Source organism: Gallus gallus, chromosome 3, assembly GCF_016699485.2.
Source record: "Gallus gallus isolate bGalGal1 chromosome 3, bGalGal1.mat.broiler.GRCg7b, whole genome shotgun sequence".
Lineage (NCBI taxonomy): Eukaryota > Metazoa > Chordata > Aves > Galliformes > Phasianidae > Gallus > Gallus gallus.
The window spans coordinates 47,800,756-47,823,904 of NC_052534.1; the positions used below are offsets into that span (position 1 = coordinate 47,800,756).

The following is a 23,149-nucleotide window of genomic DNA, read 5'->3' on the forward strand; positions in this document are numbered from 1 at the left end:
CCTAAGAAGGGTGGCCAAAACTCTTCATGCCTTTGTGTCATTTTTATCACCTTTCCTGTAAAGGGATTCTTGGGTGTCCAGCAAGAATCCAGCTTTTTCCTCAGAGTGGAAACTCCTATGACTGCCACTTCCGAAAAGCAGCAAGAACCTAACTGTTCAGCGCCTCCACTTCCCTGTCAACCTTGGTCAATGTTTTTCATATGTTAACAAAGTGCCACCGAAAAGAAGAACCGAGGACAACCTGCCAGCACAAATGTCGTTTCTTTAACAAAGCAGGAAGAACTTGAGAAAAATACTGCCTCAGCAGCACTACTCCAAATGCATCACGTCTTGGTCTTGTGGGGTTCTATGGAAACCTCCTTTTGAAGGCAGAAATCTTGATGAGAACAGCGTGCAGCTCCAACACTCCCAAGAGCAGGCTTCCTTGCAAGCCTTCAGTAACTTAAACACAGTTATGGAAACTGAATTTCCAGTTCCATTCTTTGGAATACACGCAAGTTAGAAAGGAGAGACTGAGCAAAGGCAGCCTCTTAGCCAAATACTCTTAATCTTTACAAACCAAAGGGAATGCAGCTGTTTCTGGAAAGCACATTCCTATCTGTACACAATACCCTTCAGCATCCTTGCTCAGTTTGGGTCTGAATACTGTAGGCATTTGGCCCGGCCTGCTTAGTCAGAATCTTCTGTCATGGAGTAAATTTCTTTTGTTCCTTCAGCAGCAGCCTTCCCATAAGGGTTTGCTGGTTCAAAGTCCACTTTCTGCATGCAGCGCGTTCAAATGTACTCACCAAGCACAGTAGAACTGCTCCTGGCCCTCCAGGGCAGAGCACGTTGCAACTCTTCATGGCCACCAAGTATGTTAGATGCTGGTTTTGTACTTCAGATGAAGTTCCAATGAGAGGCACCCACCTATAAAAACTTATTACACGCCTACTACAGAATCAGACACTACAGCAAAACCACAACCACAAAAATTTATTCACCAGGCCAGACTCCTCCAAGTCATCACACATTTCATGGAGGAAGAAATGATGAATGCTGCACCCATAGCTGCTCTTTGCCTCTTATCAGCGCAAGAAGACCTTTCTCTGGAGAGAAAGAGGCAAGCAAACTGAATAACACTGTTTAAACATCCAAGTCTTAGGTATCAGAGCAAACCGGACATTTAAGAGCCTGCTGAATTTCAGCAAGACCCAGACTCTGATAACATTACCTACATCCCTTTGTAGATGAGGATTTATTAACAGACCCGCTTCTGCCACCAGACCTGAAAATTAATCCCATCTTGGCTTTGGCAAGTGCAATGCAAGTTACAAATTCTGCCTTCCTGCCAATGATCACTTTCTTCTTTCTTATCCCCTCAGCATAACTTGCTGGATGTCCTGACACTACAGAGCTCAACATCTTTAACAGTGACTGCAGCTGTGCCAAGTAGCAAGCGAGTCTTACGTTTAGAGAGGCATCCTCCAATAATGCCACACAGCCAAGGGATCTATGTAACAACTGAGCAAGTTAGTGCAAATGATTTAGTACAGCGCAGTACTTCCAATACCCTTACAAACAGCAGTGCAGCACTTCAATGCCTTTAAGCACTGCTGCACAGTTCTCCGCAAATGAGAGCTGTCAGGACTAAGGCAACCTGTAGCTCTTAATTGTAAAAGAAGGAAACAGACCTCTGACCACTCACACAAATGGTATCGGATCACTTTTTAAAGGGAGCGTGCACATAACATTTCTGACTCCCAGGTCCTCTATCATTCTCCTTTACCACAGCATCTGAGAGTGCTGAAAGACAAATACATTCTCCTTGCAGAAAGGAAGCACATCCTGCAGTCCCTTCAGTAGGCAATTCACTTGACAGCATGTTTACACTTCCAAAAGCTTTAGACATTCCTTATTGGAGACTCAAATCATTCCACAAATGTTAAACATTTTATTAAAAAAACCTTTTGGGAATCAAGCCTTACTCCAAGTCATACAATGGGAATTCAAAGAGTTGTAAGGCCAAACAGCTGACAGAACGTAGCTGCTTTGAATTTGCATGGTCATATGACAGCATGTTGTAATTGCAGGAAGAAAACACTATTTTAGTTCCCTCGTATCTCCTGCTCCTCCATCATCTGTACTTGGACCTCTCTTTGTCTTTTGATTTCTTAGGACTTCTACTTCTGTCTCTCTTTTTATCCCAGTCTCTTATTCGGACATCTTCTCTGTATTTGTCTTTATGTTTGCTGTAACTTCTCTCTTGAGATCGGCTGCGACTCCGATGCCTGTCTTTCTTCTCACTCTTCATCTTCTCTCTACAGCGTTCTCCTTCATGTTTTCGATCGGAATCCTGTTAAAGAAATTGGATGAACGTGCAGTTACAGAAGTGGAAAACAATACAAAGGCATGAGAAGAACTTGAAAGAGTCAAGAATGGTTGGTTCTGTAACTGTATAAGACTGAGTCTACTCAAAACAGATTCACACATACACACCCCTGCTCTGCTTGCAGCAATAGGTGGATGGTACAAGATCACTGACAGCATATTAGAGTAAAGGAAGGAGAAATGGATTAATTAGTCAGATTGTGAAATGCCACACCAATAGATTTACGACACACGACATGCTGGAACGACTACATGGTAACACCAACTCCCATACGGGCCCCAGCCTCACAGCAGTTTAAAACAACAAGATCCTTCTGAAAGTTACCATTTCACCTGGAAAGTCACAGAACTCAAAACATTTTCTTAATAAAAACACTAAGTTTTAACACGTGAATTCCCAGCATTCTTAAGTACCACTAGAAACTATTTTGTTCTTACTATTCAATTAAGATATACAGGCAGGAAAAAATACAAGAGGCAGTTTCCAAATCCTGCAGGAATATACGTATAGAATTTGGCATCAAGAAGACAGTGACCACTTTTGAAGGTATGACTGCCTGAAAGTTTTGTACCAACACGCACTCTGGTAAGTATAGATCACATTTAGTGGGGTTGTAATATATTTTATGAGCTAGGAGAAATGCCTGCACCACATATATCGTATGTCTTTCTTAGTTTCAGTTTTCACTGTTCTAAATATTGTGTAGTAACATCTACTATAGTGTATGGCTAAAACCTAAAGCACATTTACAAACAAGCAAATTTTCTTTATTTAGAAGAACAGTGGAAACTCTCCTTGAAGGAGGCTTCTACCCAGAAAGGCAGCGACCAGCACGATCCCCACAGCAAACTCCCAAGAGCAAACTCTGCCTTCAGGATTATGCAGATAATGCTGAAATTCTACAGTTGCAATAAGAAATATAAAACCCCAGGAACCAACACACACGCGCTGTCACAGATTTGATCTTTATCTACATAAGCAAAAATTTCTGCTGCTGCTGAATACAGTAATCTCACTGGTAACGAAATGCTTATTCTACATCTTTACTGTTGACCACTACTTCAGTACAGACTTTAGAATCTGAATAAACAAGAACAAAAAATGTTGCTTCCAGTTACTTACAAGAGGTTTGCCCATTCATCTTCAGAATTATGCGTAACTTCTCTTTCACTATTTTGCCAAATACGTTACTAATGAACCCCAAACCCTTGGTTTCCATGTTTGAACAGGAAATTGGGTTCCATGCCTCCCTGGGTCATGGACTGAGCGAACATCAGAAGGTGAACCCCCCAACCGTGGAGCAGAGTGGAACAAGACAAAAATACTGGCCAGTAAAGCAGGCAGGAGGGCACGGTGCTCTGCCATCTTCAGGGTGCTTTGCTGCTGAGGGAGAACACGAGGGGAATCGGGAAAAAAACAGAACAATTCTCAGTACAAAATCTACAAAGCCAATATCAGAGGGAGTCTGCTGGCCCAGCTAGAAGCAGAACTCCTCATTTACAGGGAAAAGGCTAGTGAAGACTTGAATGTAATGACAAATAGCCTGCCTTGAATGTTATAGAAAAGGGCAACTTGCTGAAAGGATTAAAGAAGTCACATGAGCATGGAGCCAGATGAGCGCAGCGATCTTTAAAAAAGCATTTAAGGCAAAGGTGTACAGGGCATGTCTGAAGCTGCAAGTGCCACAAAAAGGTTGGCATGGCAGATAATACCACCACAGATTAAAGAAACAATATGGTAATTTGAATTAACAGGATGAATTGCATCTTAGTTCTCAAAAAGATTAGTTATATTTCCCCTTAAGTAAGATTTTACCTTTTTCAATTCTTTGGCATAGAAAAACGTTACATCTTCAAAACACTACGTTATTAGAAGTGATAATAGTATTTGAAATTGAATCCTTTATGCACTATCCAAGTCAGAAAAATGCTGTTTTCCTGTTGAAAGCAGAACACTACTACTTAGAAACAGATTTTCTTCTTACTGTTGAAGTCCAGATTTCCCAATGCAGGATCACTGCCTCTGATCAGCCAACAAATAAGCCATGATCCAGTACTGTGTCAGTGAACACATGAGAAAGGAGTTATTAAAAGAGGGGAAGAAAGAGGCTTCCCTGGAAGCCATGACCGATTTTGCCAGAAGTAGTAATGTGCCAAACAACTCTCGAATGTAAGCCAATCTAAAATACCATGACTACAAGCACAGAATAAAAAGTACACCACCTCTGTGTACATAAAACACACTAATTAAAGGTTAAAAGAATCAAACAAACAGAGACGGCCTTTCAGTAAGGAGATTTTGATCAAACCTAATCAAACGCTGTCCAATAAGCAGTAAGAGCAGGAGATTAAAAACAGAAAGATCAATATATTTTTGCTAAAATGACAAGCTGCAGAAATCTGAAATTCAGAGACCCCATGTCAAACAGAAATCCATCAGAGATGCTACGTTCCTCCACAGACCCAGAAAGCTGCTAAGGGTACGAAGTCATAATGTGGATCTCAAGCAGAAGCAATCAAAATACTCTGCCAAATCCTATTCTCAAACCCACACACTGATGCAGCCCTCTTGCTCCAGACCCACATCCTGTTGCCTACTAAAAGCAGCCACAAGACCCTACCTCTTCAGCCCTCTGGAATCAAATCAAACAGCACAGGGTTCAAAAATATCTTCTTAACATTCAACTCCGAGGCTGAAGATTCAGGAAACTGGTGTCAAACTAAGAAAAGGGATGAGTCAAAATACACTAAAGAAAAAAAAAAAAAGTAAGAGAACAGAAAAACAACTCCACATCATGGAAACTATTCAGAAAATAAAAGTCCCTTTTCTTCAGTCATAGCTGGAGCTGGTAGCATCAACTTCTATTTCAGTTGCCAGAACTTTCTATTACTGGACTCTGTACTGTGTCATTTAAAATCTCTGCCATACTAAGGGCTCAGGACAGAAGCTGGTACGTGACACATGATCACTGTGATCTTTGGCAATTGATTATGCTAGGTTAACTGTTGCTTTGTTTTTAAGTTTTTACCTCAAATGCTTCTCCTACTTCTAAAACAGAAGTAAGGGAAAACTGCTTGCTTATACTAAACATGCTACCATTGACCCAAAAAGTTCCATGCTGTTTTGTGCTAAGCTGCCAGCAATGTTTATCCGCAAAGGGTCCCATTCAGATCACTCACAGATATTCTGTGTGGAGCTAAGTACACTGTACTCCTTTGGATGAGCGCAGGCATGTCCAACCCACAGCCGCCCCACGCCATCATGGCAGCAGCTCTTTCCTCAGCACCAACAGAACATCGCTGTGCTATTAACCCTTCCTGGGCAGAACCCTACAGGGCACTGTCTCAAGTGATGGCAAATAAGTTCATGCATTGTGATGCACCGGCTAAACATGGCCCCGTGAAAAGTGAAAAATACACAGCTGTACTTTTTGTTTTGATAAAGGAATTTGAGTACAGGTTTCAAGATAGCTGAAAAATCATTTTTTTTTATTATTTGCAACTCCATTTGAAGTCAGCATAAACACATTCTGTGCCAATTCTCAAATGGAATGTATTGAGTTGCTATTAAAAGTAAGATAGTGTCTATTGGCCAGACTTTTTATAAGCCCTCTCTTACCAGATAGAACTACACCTCACTTTGCAGTCACGCCTTATTCGTGCAATTTGTGGCCATACACACATCTGTGAGCAGCTATTTTGAGGGATGAAGTACAAGAAGAGTAAGATTTCATCAAAAACCCCTGACTAACACCTCGAGAACTCACTAAGAACTGCAGCCACTGCCATCAAACCAGACTGGTGTGGTGGTTTCACAAAACCAGGATCACATATCCCACTGGCTTTATGGTTTCGCTGCTCTTTTGTAAATGTTTTAATTAAAAAATAATAAAAATTAAAATAATGTATATAAAGTAACAAAAAACTTAACGATATTCTTTTACAGCAGCTGCTCCAAAAGTAACGCCTCCTATTTTATGGTGTTGGTACACAATATCAGAGGTGGATGTCAGTGATATGGCAATAGAGGTTGAACCTTCCCACCAATATTCCAATGCATGTGAAGCAAAAGTGTGTTACTGAATGCCTCCGTGCAGAAAAACTGACGCTCAGTGACACTCACCAACACTTTCTGAACGTCTGTAGAGACAAACAGTGAATGTGAGCACAGTGAAAAGACATCTGAATGATTTTTACATGTTCTCTGCTGATAACTCATGACCAGCCAGTTCTGTATGTGCATTTTCTGAACCTTCAAGCAAAGCTCTTACATCAAAAAATATTTGTTGCAAGAACGTTGAAAACAAATTGTCAATCAGCCAAAAAGACTGGAGGAAGTTCAAACCAACATGAAGGCAGACCCCTTGCAAACATTCTATGCTCCGGACTTATCTGACCAGATCGTCCCCTCCATCCAAAGGATCCCAGTCCAGTCAGTACACAAGCAGTAATTAGAAGACTGGTATCACCCATGAGCAAGAGACCAAAAGAGTGGCAACAAAAAATGACAAAACATAGCCAGTGTTTGTGAGAAAAGTTATTTTTGGAATCACAGCAAGAAGTAATGCAACAACAGAATCACGTATGCTCTCTGTACAGAGCACTTAAAGCAGTACTCAAAATACATGCCAGGATGATTCTATTTACTGTAGCCAGAACCTTATCTCTTTCTGCAAGGTTGTTTGAAGACACCTTCAAGTATTGGATGCTTATATTTTCTGCTTAGCTTACCTCTCCTTAACGCTCAAATTTCAGGAGTAGATGACCCTCCACTTAATCACTGCAGGCATTCAGTTCCCATGAAACATCAGCATCTTGACTATGACAGGTTCAGAAAAATGTGAAAATGCTGACCGCAGAGGCTGCAGTGAAATGAATGAATGGCAGAACCACTGCCTTCTCACAGCCTTCCCCACAGCCTGTCTCACAGCACTGCATGCTAGCACAATCTGGATCCAAGCAAACAGGCATACAGATTTTACATAAACACTTCCAAAAGAACTTAAAAAAATAAATAAACAGACAATGCAAAGAGGCTGTGTTTCTGATTCCACATGGGAGAAAGCCAACACACAAAGTTTTGGCAAGAATATCGGAAATAGTTTGCATTCATGAAGTTTCATGAACTTCTGGTTTAGGACTGGGAATAGCAGGTTCAAAATGCTGAAGATCTTCTACCCTATGAGAGGCTATATTGCCTCTCATTGGCGAAAAGCCCCTCAGACATGCCTCGCTTCCAGAGTCCAAAAAGACCCAGGAAACCTCCTTCACAATCAGATACTGACATTAGCCTTTGTACATTTACAGCTGCTGTACTTTGTGGGACTTTGCACACAGGGTCCTCAGTTGAAAATCAGACTACTTCTTCCTGGCTTCTCTTACTAGAGCCACAAACTGATATAAAGTTAAATAATTAATTCAACAAGAGCTAAGTACCTTGTATTTTTTGGTCCTCTTGTCATCCTCTTCGTCTTCAGAGTGGTAGTGCTTCTTCTTCTTCTGTTTTTTAGCCACATGTGACTGACTTGTTTGAGATTCTTCTTCTTCCTCATCTAGCACAAGGTCATACTTGGCACTGATAGTATTGGTTAAGAACACATTTGTTACTTAATAAATATAAGAACAGAGAAGTTCATAAAGGAAACAAACCCAATTTACCAGACGGGGTTTACCAAGACATACAGGTACTGAAAAATTCTACTCAGTTGTTCCAAAACAACTGAATCTTATCCTGACAAACTGTATGGCAGTTTTTTTACCTTTTTCCTATCTGTGGATCTTTGAACACGTTACACTTTTCTGCTTTCTGTTTCCACCACAAGGAAAGCAGGATCGCAAAACATCATTTAGTTACTACCGTTCTTTCATTGTGGATACAGCAGATCCCATGCAAAACCAAAAAACTCTGTTATGCCTTATGCCACTCTGTGACTCTAAATAGGAAACAATTATTACTTGAATAAAACACAAAAGTGAAACAGCACATTTTGATTTCATTAAATTCACACAAGTCATCATACGAAAAAGGCAAAATGCTTAATTCTACCTCAAACGTGAGATGGTTATATGAAGTGGTAGCAAAAACATCCACTATGATGATAATATAAATCTTTCCCAGACTGCCTTCATAAGCTCTCCTTGGCACAAAAAATATCTTTGATTGAAAAAGGATACTCCTGCTTTGGTTTCACCTTCTCTTTGAGAGCAAATTTTGAAGGTTTATCACGTTCCTTTTCATAGTCTTTGAAATCATCCTTGGTGTACTGCCCACCTGTTGGCAGAAAAAAAATCATTTGGCAGAACTAAAAAAATCAACAAGAGTCACACCTATCACTGCATTCCATTTATGAGTTCGAGGGCTCTTCCTAGCCCTGCAGAGATTCATAGTTCCAGAAGCCATACCAACATCTGGATGACAGAGTGGAAGTGTGTAGTACAGGTCATGACTGTGCTTCTCTTGCTTGCAGATCTCATTAAAAAGCATATGGCTTTCTCCTCACTCATGTCCAGTGGAGATGAAATACAAACATTACCACGAAGCAGGATTTAAAAAGTGCTTCAGTCCCTCTTTCTCTACAGGACCGACATCACACTACTTAGAATTCTGTTTCCTAAAGACTACCCTCATTACTAAATGACTTTCTACTCTCAGGTGCACGAGGGAAACCTCTGAGACAGCTGCAGGTCTCCATCTGAATTCACAAGCTATACAAAAAGTGTTATGAGTTGATTTAAGAGGGACATCACAGACAGCATTTTCTGTCCATTCGTTTGGCAATAGCAGCTCACAGACCAAGATACTATTTCATAGCAACGTGCTGCCATCTCCCGGTCATACCTGAAACCGCGCTATTGCCCAGCTAGGTCAGAAACGGCAACCGAAGGGGAATGACAGTACTTTGCCTCGGTCATTCTATGGGTACCAGATAAACCCAAGAAAAATGACAAAATAGTTAGCTTTCCAATATTTAGGACAATTTAGATCTACGTTGCCCCAGATAAAGAAAAAAATTCCATGTAATTCAGTTAATACAGGCTAACACAAGCTATACAATAAGGTCGGCCTACAGAGGTGATAACCCTAGCCTAAATATTCACTTTTTGTCCTGCACCTTCAATTGATATACATTAAATAATGAAAAGTACCGAGAAAGTAACAGTGTACTGCTATACTACGCTGCTAGTAACTATCTCCAAAAGGCATCACTTTAGAAGTTTGAGATGGGGAGTTCATGATTTACTGGCAAAAATCTATCAGGTAAAAGACAATCTGTGGCAACAAATTTTCTTTCTGACCTACCCTTAACGTAGCAGTAGGAAACCCTTCCACTCTTCCTCATGGCAGAAATGAATAGAAGAGCTAGAAACTTTGTTACTCTGTGTTCCTATGCTGCCCAGAAGTTCACATCCCCAGAAATGAGATGATATGAGCTCTTAATTGCTTCTCTTTACATGATAATTTATAGCTCAAAAGTGACAGCTTATTAAATTATGAGTCAAAGAATCACAAGTGTACCTACCTTTTCCTTTCCACTTAATCTTTGCAACAGACTGGCTAAAATCCACATGTATCCGCCTGTCATCTATCAGCACGTTGTCCATTTTGAAATAGGCTTTCTCACAGTCTTCCTCCTGATATTAACATTTCCAGAAAACGTGCACTCGTGACTATTTCATGAGAGTATTCAACAAAGAGCTCAAACACAACTCAACTGCTCACTGGTACACACTTTCCAAACAACATTCCACAGAGTATTTTTCTAAAATTGTCCAAACCACAGCAGTTTTTGCATTGTGCCATTTCAAAAGAAAGAATTATGCTTTGTCCCAATGTAAACAGTCCAAATTCCATCTGTTCTTCCACTTTACCTCACCACTTTAAAAAGCACATGTAACATTTGGAGGAAAAAAAAAAGGGAAAAAAAGGACAACAACAACATAGGTAACAAAAGCTCTATTTAAGTACACAGGTAGGCTAAAGAAGAGTCTTCTGACTTTTCCAGTGTTGCCTAGTTTTCCTCACAGATTAGAGACTAACAGAAAGTCTCTGTAAAGAAGTTATACACCATAAAGAAAACTTCTATCAACAACACTGTAAGAGCAGCTTAAAGCTGACACAATTTACAAATGGAATATAGGGTACAGTACTGCAGACACCCATCTACCGTCCTCGATTCTTTCTCCTCTCTTTATGCGGCACTCCTCCATCTCCTCCTAGAATTCCCTTCTTTTACTCCTCAAACCTGTTAGAAAGTGTGCTCTGGGAAATAAAAGGACCCGCTCCAAACCCACTGGCTTCAAGATAGGCTAAGTACATGTTGGTATTGGTAGGCTGAATCAACACTTTGGCCTGGTTTAGGACCTACAATTTCTGTAATTAAGTCAGTGAGAGAAAATGTTAGCTACCCCGCACTTGAAGATTTTACTGTCCTTCTTTAATGGAAGTATACTGAAAATGAACTCTCATAAGCAAAATCCACATACAGCATAATTAAAAACCATACCTTTTCAAACTCGATGAAAGCATAACACAGAGATTCACCAGTCTTCCAGTCTCGAATGACTTCACAGCTGAAAAATTGACATGAAATTAAAATGTCAGTGCTTCTGGAGCAAGAAGCATAGGACAGGCAAGCTTTGATTAAAAGGAAGATTAACAGTTAAAATATAAAAGAAAAAAAGCAGGCCTAAAAATATTGTAACAGTTGATTCTGAGACCCCTGGTAAGGTGGTAGTGCTTCACATGTGACATTAATCAACTGAGTAACTATTACACTTAACTCACAAGTCCTTAACTTGAAATGTGAGATAGGGATGAACTGGAGAGCTAGGGATGAAATTCTGATGAAATAAACTACTGGATTAGGAAATGCAAAATGGAAATAATTATAGTGTTGCATAAGTATTGCCAAACTCTTACTTATAATGTGAGAATTCTGGTCACAAAGTTTGAAACAGTCAGCAAGTACAGTAAATGGGATATCAATGTGAGACTTGAACGTCCTTCATCTGCACTGAGCAACTAACATACTAGGATTTAACACACAATCCACAAGATGGTCAAGATGAAAAAAAGAAAAAGGAGAAAAGACTACTCAGACAAGCTATATGAATTCTTTGCTGAAGCCTTCTGTGACTCTTCTGTGAAGATTCTGTGACTCTTAATTGTGAAGAAAGTATCCCACCAGGGATACCTGCACCCTCTTCTTCCCTAAAGTGCCTGGATACTAATGCACGCAGCATGAGAATTAAACAGGAAGCACTAGAGATCTGTATGAGGTCACAGATCCATGACCTTATCATGATCATGAAGACACGGTGGGACAGCTGCATAACAGAATGCTGTCATGGATGGCTGACATTTTTAGGAAAGTCATGCCAGCAGGGCAATGCAGCAGAGTTGCTTTTTATGTGAGAGCAACCAGAATGTATCAAGCTCCACTTGAGGGTGAATGATGATCCAGAGGAGAGCTTGTGGGTGAGAATTAAGGGGGAGTCTGTGATTCCGTGAAAGCAGGACATGTGCAACATCCTTTCTCTTTGAGGATCTATCTGAAAGTGGAAGGACTGCAGAAGAGTTTATTAAACAAACTGACAGAGAAAAAAAACTGTAAAAAATCTCTAGGACATCTAGAAATTATGCCCCAGTTGTAAGGATGGCAATGCAATGCCAATTTCTCACATACATCCTACAGAGTCTAGTGAAGGATCTGGTAGTCTGCAGGTCTGTATGCATACTGCCAGTCCTGCATAAAACAACAGAAAAGTAACACAAGACTGACACAGTGAGCATCTGAATAAATAGGACCTACTTGAGACTACCTCAATACACCTAACTGAAGTTCTTTAAAGGGGGTAGTGAGAGTGATACACTTCTGAAATTGCTCTGGAATTCCTGCAACAAAGGGTTTGGGGGAAACCAAGCAATAACAGCATACGAAATCATTGTTCTAATAAGCAAGTGCAAGACATAGTAAATAGTCATTCTCTCTTAGAGAAAGTAAGGAGGTCACTCATGGACTTTGCTGATAATATTAAATAGTTAAAGACTGGAAACAATTGCAAAGTTCCTAGGAGTCCAACTGAACAACTAAGTAGAAAGTGACAATCAGGGCAGATAAATACAGTCATATGAGCATGGGGAGAAAAATCCTAATTGTGCCTTGTGAAAAAAGATAGAATCTGAGCTGGCAATTACCATTAAAGAGAGACTCTAAAATTTGTATGATTTTTTTTTTGTGAAATCAACACTGTGAAAACAGCCCAGGTTTTAAAGCATTCACAGCCCCAGGAGTAATTAGAAAAGGTACTGAAAGTAAAGTGGAGAATATCACTGTGCCACCATAACTCTGTAATTTCTTTAATGCTGTAAGCAGTTCTGGTCCTCTCGTCTTGAGGTGAAAACAGAAGAATAGAAAAGGAGCTGGCAGAAGAAGAATTACAAGGAGCCAAGCTCAAAGCTGACAAAGACAACAGGCATAGGGAACACCTTAACAAACAACATTCTGCTTGCTACAAATGTGTACTGCTTTATCCAAACTGTACAAATTCTCAGAAAAAAAAAAACACCCAGAGCCTGTATCTAGCTTACGTAGTGGCTGAGCTGTCAACTACTGAAAGGAGGGAGAGGGTGGGGGACTGGGGGAAGTACCATATTTGTCTCACTTGCTCCTGTACTTCCCCTAGGTGTTCACTTAAAGCTACTGTGGGGACAGGATATTCAGCTGGTGAGATGTGACTCTGTATCACCATTGCTGAGGTCCGACAGAAGGTAAGTTACTAGACACACCAGACTAACTACTTAACAGCTAAACCTAAATAGGATTGATGGGTATCATGCTCAGTTTTAAGAAAGCTTTCTGTTTCACAGTGCAATAATTACCTTTTAATTGGACCAAACCGTGAAAATATTATCTCTAGGTCTTCATCTGTGGTCACGGGATTCAGTTTACAAACAAACAGCACATTTTCTGGTGGCTTGACTTCTGCATCTGGTAAGTCTCCCACCTGTGGAGTTCAGAAATAGACTTCCATCATTTCCGTCCATAAATTTTAGTTCATCCTAGCTTAATAAAGATGAGAAATTAAAATCACACAACTTTGTTCATAAAGACAGAAGGGAGCCAGCACTCGTGCCTACTTAGAGGCAACACTTGCTTACAGTGCACACAACAATGATGTATGAAACCTCTGGTCAAAATCCCCACATGAAAACCAGCAATTTTAGTTTCAGAGGAAAATACAAATAATCACAACACCTCCCACTGAATTGCAGCACTTCTTTACAAAACCTGAATGAAAGTGATATTAAACAACTTATCTCTATTTTACTTAATATGCTAAGAAAAAGTTAAATGTACATTCATTAGATAAGCAAAACAACACAAGTAAGGAACGTATTTCAGAAAATAGCTTTTTCACGTGGCAATGCCACAGAAGTTGATGGTTTTGACAAAGGAACAATCAAACAAGCAGCTGAGGGTTTTCAGGTTTGTTTTTTTTTAAGTCAGCAAAACAAACAATACATGGCATTTTTTTTTAATCTCTTCAGCTTATAAAACATTGCTCCCTACTGCATACTACCCAGCAATGCCCATTATCACACCTGTTCCCACTCCCCCTTGCCTTTTTGGTGTTTTTCTTTAAAGACAGCTTTATCCAGAAAACAGATCAGTGGCCCAATGCTGATGCAAAACAAGAACACACGGCTGTAGATCTTCTGCAACACTGTGGCTAATGTTAAATTTCAGATAACCCCACAGAGGCAGACAGCCGTTACACACTGGATTAATGTAAACTCAGTGCCACTACCATGAAGAGTCTATTTTAGGTTTGCTCAGCTCTCTCCCATGCAGGACAAACCTTTTTTGGGGATTAAAGACATTCAGCAGCACATTATGTATGTTAAGTTTTAAAACTGGATGCATCCTAACAAGTTTTTATAAAGCCCTCCTCCTGGCCTTGAAAATGACATAGCACTGGCTTTATCAGAAAACCACTTCCTACAAGTCACAAACATCAAGTGCTCATGCTTACTTCTTTTCATTATACCACAAATGTGTAATAGCACGGATTCTGAGCCATGACACTATAGCAGCAATTTCAAGATAAACAGCATACATCTTTCTACACGTAATACAACAAGCACACGCATATACAGAAACAGAAATAGCACCAGAAAGGTAAATAGAAAATGATGCTCACCATTTCCAGAAGAATGGCACGAGTTTTTGCCTCTTTTTCTGCCTGAACTTCTTCTATTTCGTCTGCAGACCGTCCTTTCATGTCATCAATTTCTTCATCAGCTCCTATTCTTCCACTCTGAAAAAATTAAAGTAAAAGCTAATTAAACTCCTGGCCAAAAGTTCTCAATTTCCAAATATTACTTGGATATCATTTCTGCCCCTCAAGACAAGAGAAATGCTCCAGTGATGTATCTCTGCAGAACTGGTCTTTCCTTCTGTTCTCTCCACTCAGGTTAAAAAGAGAAGATGCTGTCCTCACGAGCTTCAGGCACCATAAACTATATGTGAACTTTCAGGCCCAATTTGAACTGTACACAGTTTGGTCTTCTAGATTCTTTTACAAATCCATCTCACACTCAACAACTCACCACAAATATCAGCTCATTTCTAATCTAGATAGTTCCTGCCAGAAATGAAAATAACGAACACCGCTATTTCTGTTGTGTCTAATGAGACCATATTATTAAATATAACGTACTGCAACAACGGCAACAAAATATTTCTTCACATCTACCACCAGGAAGATTTGAAGCTTCAGGTTTTTCCCTCATCAACGTCTCTAGAAAACTGCTGTTCCTACAAATACATCTACATCAAAAGCTGTATCTTCTGTTGTGCTACAGGCAGGGGGGGAAATAAGTGCAAGCTTTCAACTTTCTGCCAAGTTTGGCAGTGAGATGTAAAACTCCTTCCACTGTTTAGCAGATCTGATGGTACATGAGAGATTAAGCAGAGTACAGATGTACCTCAAAAACCTAATTTCAATCTTGCAATTGTATATCATTAGGCTTAAAGACAAACAGTATTCTCTCTAACTAATGTATTCATTGCTTGAAAGAACTGCATCCATATAGAGATACTATCACTTAGGCACAGCATGCAGTTAGGAAAGTTGCTAAGTTATTCACTACAACTAAACTTGTAGCACATTCCTTCTGTCTGAACAAATACACCACAGCAGTATGTATGCTTGGAGACATAACTCAAAAGCATAACCAAGAATGCTTACACTGAAACACAAACAGAACATTTCTCATACAAAAGTAAACCAACAACAAGCAATTTCATATTCAAAAATGTAGTAATATTTGTGTTCTACCAGAAGAGCACACAAAAACAGTAAGTAACATCAGAGGTGAATATTCTGAATGTTGTGCTTAAATAGTCTTTAATTAGAAATATGAAATATGGCTTTCCAAACTTATTCCACCACAGGACAGCAAGTCGCTCAAGTAACTTCTTTTTATCATTTTCTTGACAGATTAAACAGATATTTGATTAAACCCAACAATATCCCCAAACAGAAGACCAGCATTTCATGTATCAGAACTCAAGCTGGCGTAGTAGAAAAGCATCTCTTATCCTCCTGTGCTAAAGAATTTACAAAGTATTAAAGATACAGATTTTGACAAAGCCTGTGCTGGTGACTAACAGAATTAAATGAATTGGTCCCTTTCTCCCAGCTTTCCCCCAGGAAGCCATCACCAAGACTCACATCTAGCTGTTCCTTAGTAGGCTCTGGTGAGCGATCAGGAATAGGCAAGCCAGGTGGATCATCAAATGGATCATCCAGAATTACTGTATGATTGATCCTAATAGAAAGCAACATCAAGATCAGCACCAGTCACAAGCAAATAAAAGTATCTTTATTCAAGTAAAAGGAAACCAGCCCTGGTGATTCCCAGCTATATCCCAAAATGTCAAACATAGTATATGCTTGTAAATACTAAAACCGATGCTTCTGTAAAGGCAACAGATGCACATTTTCTTATACGTCTTCTTATTTCAGTACCTGCTTGTTTTCCTAGAGAGCTATTTCCAGTCTACAGTTTAGTAAAGTCCAATATCAAGCAACATTTTACCTTTTTGCTGCTTCATAATTCCTCGAACTACACAGAGAATTCACCAAAGAATCAAAAGGCACAAAACTGCTCAGAGCAACCACCAATTATTCTGGTATCCATCACCAGTTTAGTGCCTTATGGTTTAGATTGGACACTTCCATCCCTGTTCTGCAAGTTTACAGAGGTCTTAAACAACTCTATATAAAATGTAGAGTCCATATGAGAACACATCTATACTGATTTACAGATTTATGGCTCACAACTAATGTTAACTCATGACACACTTCCATAATAAATACTAAGTTCCTTTTAGCAGAAATTCCTATTAAGACATGATTATAAAGCATTTTACCAATAATAAGAGAATAAGACAAGAGAATATTTTCGATACCACATACAACTCACTTTATATTGCTATATTAATTTAGTCTCCAAAAAGATAAAGTTCTTAGATTATATGATATCCCTCAAAAAGTGAGGTTAAATGCAATCACACCTGATATCCTGATACGGGATAAAATCCTTATCCACAAAGGTTTCATTAATTGTCTTCAGTACATCCATGCCTTCAGTCACTTCCCCAAACACTGTATGCACACCATCCAGATAATCCAAGTTTTCCCCTGTTGTAATAAGAAACTACAGAAGAAGATACAAAATCATCCACAGTAATTTTTTTTTCCTGGATTGTTTCTTTCCCCACAGAGCAGCTATGGTAATGCCAGTGGGAACTGCATTGATTGCCACATGCCTGCATACATGCTAGCAGACTGCATTCTTAACTGTAAACACAAATGCCATTGTTTCTTCATAAAAGACTACATAATAATTATGTTGCTTGGTTTTCTTTTTTAGCTTACAATGCATAGAAGCAGAAAAATTAACTCCACAGATTACAAGAAGCTCTAGGTGGAATAGAACTTTAGAACAGAACTAGAAATAGGGCTTTAAGTTGCAATTTGATCATGTAAAAAAAAAATCATTTTTCAATTTAAATGCATGGATGTTTTACGTGAGGAATTATAACCCATAAAAGTGACAATGCATCCAAAATAATTATTCAGAAATAGTATCGTTACATGAGACAGGGCTTCAAACACACCCGCAGCAAAAGCTTAGCACAGATGAACTGGAAACAACATCACTTTCAAAAACTGTTTCATAATAATTTTGGCGAGGATATTAAAGCGTGCATTAACACAATATAACCACACATACAAATTCTGAATGCAGTTTCCAAACTTAAGATGGAACATTTAACTACAGGTTCATTTAACTACAGGTTTTCTTCCTGCCCACTCCATAGATCAGCTAAATCATATAACGTTATTAACAAAAGTGAATGAACAGAAGGAAAAAAAAAGAAGAGGATTAAATTCTAACAATATTTATCAAATCTTTCTAGGACAGGATTTGAATCCGAGCATTTCAACCTCTTCTCAGCAATCAAATAACTATTGGCACCTGGAACACAATGAGAAATACTCATCTATGGCCCTTTTTGTACAGGCCTTTTGACCACATTATGCCCCCTCCCTGGCGGCATTCAAGGCCAGGCTGGATGGGGCTGTGAGCAACCTGGTCTAGAGGGTCGTGTCTGCCTCCAGCAGGGGGCTGGAACTAGATGATCTCAAAGGACCCTTCCAACCCAAACCATTCCATGATTCTATGATAAGATGATGCTGTTGAGATGACAACATTGTTGTCAACGTTGCAAATTCAAGGAATTTTCATTTTTCTTACTTAGACGTATACTGAGACTTACTCCCAACCCCGTATGCTGACCTGTGATCCATGCAGATCGCTGCCGTTGTTCACCATTGACACCGTTCCCTTTTTCTTGTGCTTAATTCTAGGCACTTTTTCGGCCTCAAAAAATCTAGCTTGATCACCATACAGCTTACTGAAAACATAGAATAAACATGTTACGAGGAGAATGAATTTTTAAAAGCGAGATAAATGAATGCTGTAAAACAAAAAACAAAACCTTTTTTCTTTCTTAAATTGGCCCTTGCACTAGGGGAGATTGAGGTTGGACATTAGGAAACACTTCTTCTCCAAGAGAGTGGGCAGGCACTGGAACAAGCTGCTCAGGGAGGTGGTGAAGTCACCATCCCTGGAGGTGTTCAAGGAACGTTTAGATATCGTACTGGCATGGTTTAGTGGGGAAATAGTGGTGAAAGGTGGATGGTTGTACTGGATGATCTTGGAGTCTTTTCCAACCTCGGTGATTCTATGATTCAATCACTAAAGCCTGAATTTACATTGTATCTGTGCATATTTTTTATGGACGTGTACACTTATATAATCTACTACATATTACAGAAAATAGATCTTTTTTTTTCTGAAGCCTTTCACAGACGTTTTCTGGAGGCTTGTTTATATGGTTCTAATGCAGCACACAACATTCTTCTAGGGCAAGAAGGGAACGCATATTTCAGTAAGAAGTTTCCATCAAAATAAATTAAGCCTACACTGTAAAACTGTAACATTTTATGCTTCCAATTTCTCTTCCATGACAAACAGAAAGCCACTAAATCTGCCTGTATGCTCAGTTCACCATACACACAGAACTGTACGCAGTACCTTAATGTACACAGGATACAGCAAATCATTAAAATGTTTTTCATTTTTGGTCTATTCTTGATTTTTGCCTCTCTCCATAATTGATGGAGAAGTGATCAATATACACATTTGTCCAAATTTGTGTTTGAACTTATTTTGCTAAATGGCTGTAAGCCTTTATGAAGAGAATATTCAAATTGAAGTTTCCCTGCAACAGTTTCCAGGGTAGCAAGAACAGAAACGTCAGTTCTGTGGACTTCAGCAGGAATGAACATTGCTGTTCTCCCTGCTAGCAGCAGGACAGTATCCACCATTCCCTTATCACACAATCCTTCCCCACCTGCTGTACTAATGGGCCAAAACCATCCTTATAAAAGAACAGTATCAAAACAAACTTCATCTGCTCACAGGCAGAGAAGAAACAGCTTAGGCCTAGTAAGCATATGCACCCAGACTTGCATCTGCTTAGCACAATTAAACTGCTTCCAAGATCATGACAGATTTCACATGCTCAAAGTTTTCTATTTAAAGGCTCTGACAGGTCAGACTTACAGAAGTCAACAGTGGTCTAGCAACACTAGCTCTGTTCAAACTGAGCTATTTATCTCAGTATACTGTGTTCTCCACCACCTCAGGTTTTTAGTTCTGCTCTGCAATTTTCATTCTATTTTTAACAGCAATTTCAAACGAATCCTTTAAAACCCTCAAGAAATCCTTGGCAACTCTGCCTACAGCAGAGGATTGGAGCTCGATGATCTTTAATGTCCCTATCAACCTACTCTATGATTCTACAATGAAACATACAGAACACACATATTTTGCCAGGTTCCACCATAGCTGTGCGAATTTCTTCAGTCTTCACATTCCTGACCACTAACATTTTTAACAAGGAAACTGAATTCCCAGTACACATTCAGCATGATTAAAATGAATGCAGGTAAGTTTTCAGGACAGCAGGATTGCTTAGGGTGTAAGAATGCACAGGGGAAATGAAGCACAGCCTCTGTGTTCTCCTCCTGCCCAGTTAAATACATTTTGTTACTATATATATATATATATATATATATATGGAAACAAACTGCTAATGATTGTGCCTTCTACAGAGAATCTAGTTATGGTTCTCATCTTACAAAACCAAACCTAGTTATCTGCTCACTCAGAAATGAATAGAAATTTATATACAGCTTGTTGTAAATTCGCTTCTAAGGTTGGAGATAGAATGCTGTCCATAAAATATTTCTGAATGGTCAAAAGCAGCATAGGACCTAAAGAAGTATTCAGCTATAATAGCCAAAGAAGCTTATGCATCAACAATTTCACTTCCAAACAACAGTTCTGCCCCAAAAGAGCTGAAGGCAATCAAAGTGCAACCCTTTGCATCCACATGACTTCTCTGTTGATTAAACACCAGACATTTTACTTACCAAAATATAGATTCACCTCCACGGCCAGTTCCCATCGGGTCACCTGTCTGTATGATAAAGTCTCTCTGTCACAAAGAAGAATATGTAAGATGCTGTCACGTTTGTGAATTTGAACAAACAAACAAAACACCACACCAAAACCTGAGAATACTCACCTGCACATTATAAATAAGACAGTAGTTGTAGTACTTGATTTTGCAGAGCTTCAGAAAATTCAGGCAAGCTGAAAGAAATGATACTTATATTTAGCAAAGAAAACGCTGGGACTAATAAGAACAGATGCAATAGATTTATGACTCAGTGCGTACAAAGCTGCTTTTGGGACAGGTGTGTGAAGACTTGGCAGCACAGGGCTTATAAGCACTGTCAGAGACGTTGTAAGGTCTCCTTAGTAGAGTTGCATACGCAGGAACGCATTTCCCCTCCCCAGTTCCTTCAGAGCAGCCAGGACAGAAGGCCACTGCTGCTTTTCAGTGCCAAACACTGTCACTGATCAATATTTTCAGCGTGTGTTACATGTATAAACACACTGTTGCAGAGACAAATAAGCTTTCCAGCAGCAGTCGGTGTTTGTAAATACTTCAGAGACCCGCGGATACCACAGAACCTCTGACCCTCCTATGGACCCGGAGTCAGCACAGAGTTCCCAAAGCCCGGGCTGAGCGCACTAGAGGAGGCCACCAGGCCTCGGCCCCTTCCCCCCAGTGGATGCTGCCAGCCGAGGAGCGGCTACAACCCCGGGCAGCGTCGCGGGCGCCAAATGGCGGCGCCGCGGAGCGCCCAGCACGGCGGTGCCCCACGCACGGTCCCAGCCCCGCGGCCCGCCCCGCCGCCACCTAACGCTCGGCTCCCCCTGGCCCGGCCCGCCGCGCTCCTACCGCGGGGCCGCTCCTCCGTGTAGAGGTCGATCACCAGGTCGCCCAGCGTGGTTTCCACTAACACAGCCATGTTCACCTCTCGCTCTGCCAGCCCGACCCGACCCGGCCCGGCCCTGCCCGCCGCGGCGACGCCCCCTGCCGGAGCGGAGGAGGCCGCGCATCGCGGGCTCTGCAGGGCGCCTGGGGTCGGCGGCGGGCCGGGCCCCGTGCCGGCGGTACTGCGCTAGTGTGCAAGTCTCAGAGCCATCGGTGGCGTTGTGCAGCGTTGTGATGTTTCCACGAGCTTATTCCCAGCTCGTGCACCCAGCATGCGTCGATGGAAGGCTGTTTTTGAGCCACCCTGTATGGCAGTTAGTGACAGAAGGAAGCACAATCGCACAACGCGCTTATTACTCCGAAGCCATAAGTGCACTGGCCTTGTGCAGGCCCGTGCTGGCTGAGGTGTAACTATTTACCTGCTGCTTTCAGAGCTCCCGCTTTGCCCTTCAGTAAGAAAGCACCCACATCTGTGCCAGGGGAGGCTTGGGCTGGTCATTAGGAAAGACTTCTTTAGCATTAAGTGGTCAAACCCTGCAACGGGCTTCCTGAAGAGGTGGGTGGTGCCCACAGCTGTCAGCAGTCAAAAAGTGTTTGGGCAATGCCCTCAATAACGTGCTGCTCAGCCCTGACGTGGTCAGGCAGCGGAAAAAGGCACCTCTGCAGGTCCCATCCAACTGAACTTGTGAAATAATGAAGAGAAAAAAATAAATAACGACAATAATTTTTTAGTCATTCACAGAAATTGTATCATTTGCACTAAATATTTACACTGTTATGACATCCCCTGTGCTGTGAGACTGATGAAAGCCTGGGAAAAGTGAGGAAGAAATGACATTTGTTGAAAACCATTTTCCAGACTGAACAATCCCAGCTCCCTCAGACGCTCCTCATAATATTTGTGCTCCAGACCCCTCACCAGCTTCGTTGCCCTTCTCTGGACACGTTCCAGGGCCTCGATGTCTTTCTTGTAGTGAGGGGCCCAAAACTGGACACAATACTTGAGGTGCAGCCTCACCAGTGCTGAGTACAGGGGGATGATTACCTCCCTGCTCCTGCTGGTCACGCTATTTCTAATGCAGGCCAGGACAGAAGAGATGGATGTGCGAAAGATTGGGAGAAAGGGGAAAGAATTAAGGGGGGGGGGGGGGGGGGGGAAGAAACCACTGGAAGGACACATTCAATGACATTCAAAAAACAACAGGTGTTCTTCTGTTCCATCCCATTGAGCTCCTGAGTTCCTTGAAGTGAGCTGATAACACAGCCCAAGCTTTGCTGAAGTGTTCTGCAGGTCAGCGAGCCTTGAGTCCTTGTATTTGTATATGTTATTATATTATTACGTGTCTCATACGTGTTGTAAGCACTTAAATAATCCCTCCCATACATAGAACACCACAGTGCTGTAGCTTGCTTTTGCACATCTAGGATTCACCAGGCTTGTTGAGATGGAACCCCCATCCGATTCACTAATGGACTGTGACACATAGTTAGGAACGTACTTGATATATAGGCTTCCTCCCACCAGAGCATGCAAATGGCTGCAAGTACCAACAAGGGCTGCATTCTTGGAGCTGCCCTCCTGTCCCCACAGACTCCTACATCACTCAGCGCAATGTCTGGCTGAGGAGTTGACGTGCCGTGGGGGATTTTTGCCACATGAGCCTGAACAGAAAACAAATCCTTTGCCTATTTGTTTTACTAGACCAAACACAACAGATTCAAATGAGCAAACTGAAATCTAGGACAGATCTGAGAGAAACTGGATGATGTTGAAGAGAGGCTATGGA

The 23,149-nt window shown here is 40.8% G+C and overlaps 1 protein-coding gene across 2 annotated transcripts; it reads right to left on the minus strand.

Moving 5' to 3' along the window:
* Positions 1–1,910: 1,910 nt before the first annotated feature.
* On the minus strand, positions 1,911–21,425 carry PPIL4 (peptidylprolyl isomerase like 4). Of its 2 annotated transcripts, none has more exons than XM_419663.8 (13): positions 21,327–21,425; positions 20,604–20,671; positions 20,449–20,513; positions 18,245–18,362; positions 16,956–17,098; positions 16,111–16,207; positions 14,575–14,691; positions 13,253–13,377; positions 10,875–10,941; positions 9,891–10,002; positions 8,545–8,641; positions 7,807–7,945; positions 1,911–2,335 (listed from the first exon to the last, which is right to left on the minus strand). In XM_419663.8, the coding sequence occupies exons 1-13, from the start codon at positions 21,394–21,396 to the stop codon at positions 2,117–2,119; spliced, it is 1,437 nt and encodes a 478-aa protein (XP_419663.5). In that variant the 5' UTR covers positions 21,397–21,425; the 3' UTR covers positions 1,911–2,116. The 2 variants fall into 2 exon arrangements, with proteins under 2 accessions (XP_419663.5, XP_046795133.1); XM_046939177.1 differs by having other exon boundaries at positions 20,757–21,425.
* Between the last annotated feature and the right edge of the window lie 1,724 nt (positions 21,426–23,149).

Excerpts from the sequence above, each read along its gene's own strand:
- PPIL4 (XM_419663.8), bottom strand. The coding sequence starts at position 21,396 with ATGGCTGTGTTAGTGGAAACCACGCTGGGCGACCTGGTGATCGACCTC. Across the intron at positions 18,363-20,448 it reads GGAGGTGAATCTATATTTTG|TAAGCTGTATGGTGATCAAG; the intron begins GTAAGTAAAATG and ends CTATGTTTTCAG. Across the intron at positions 17,099-18,244 it reads GCGATCTGCATGGATCACAG|TTTCTTATTACAACAGGGGA; the intron begins GTCAGCATACGG and ends CTTCTTCTGTAG.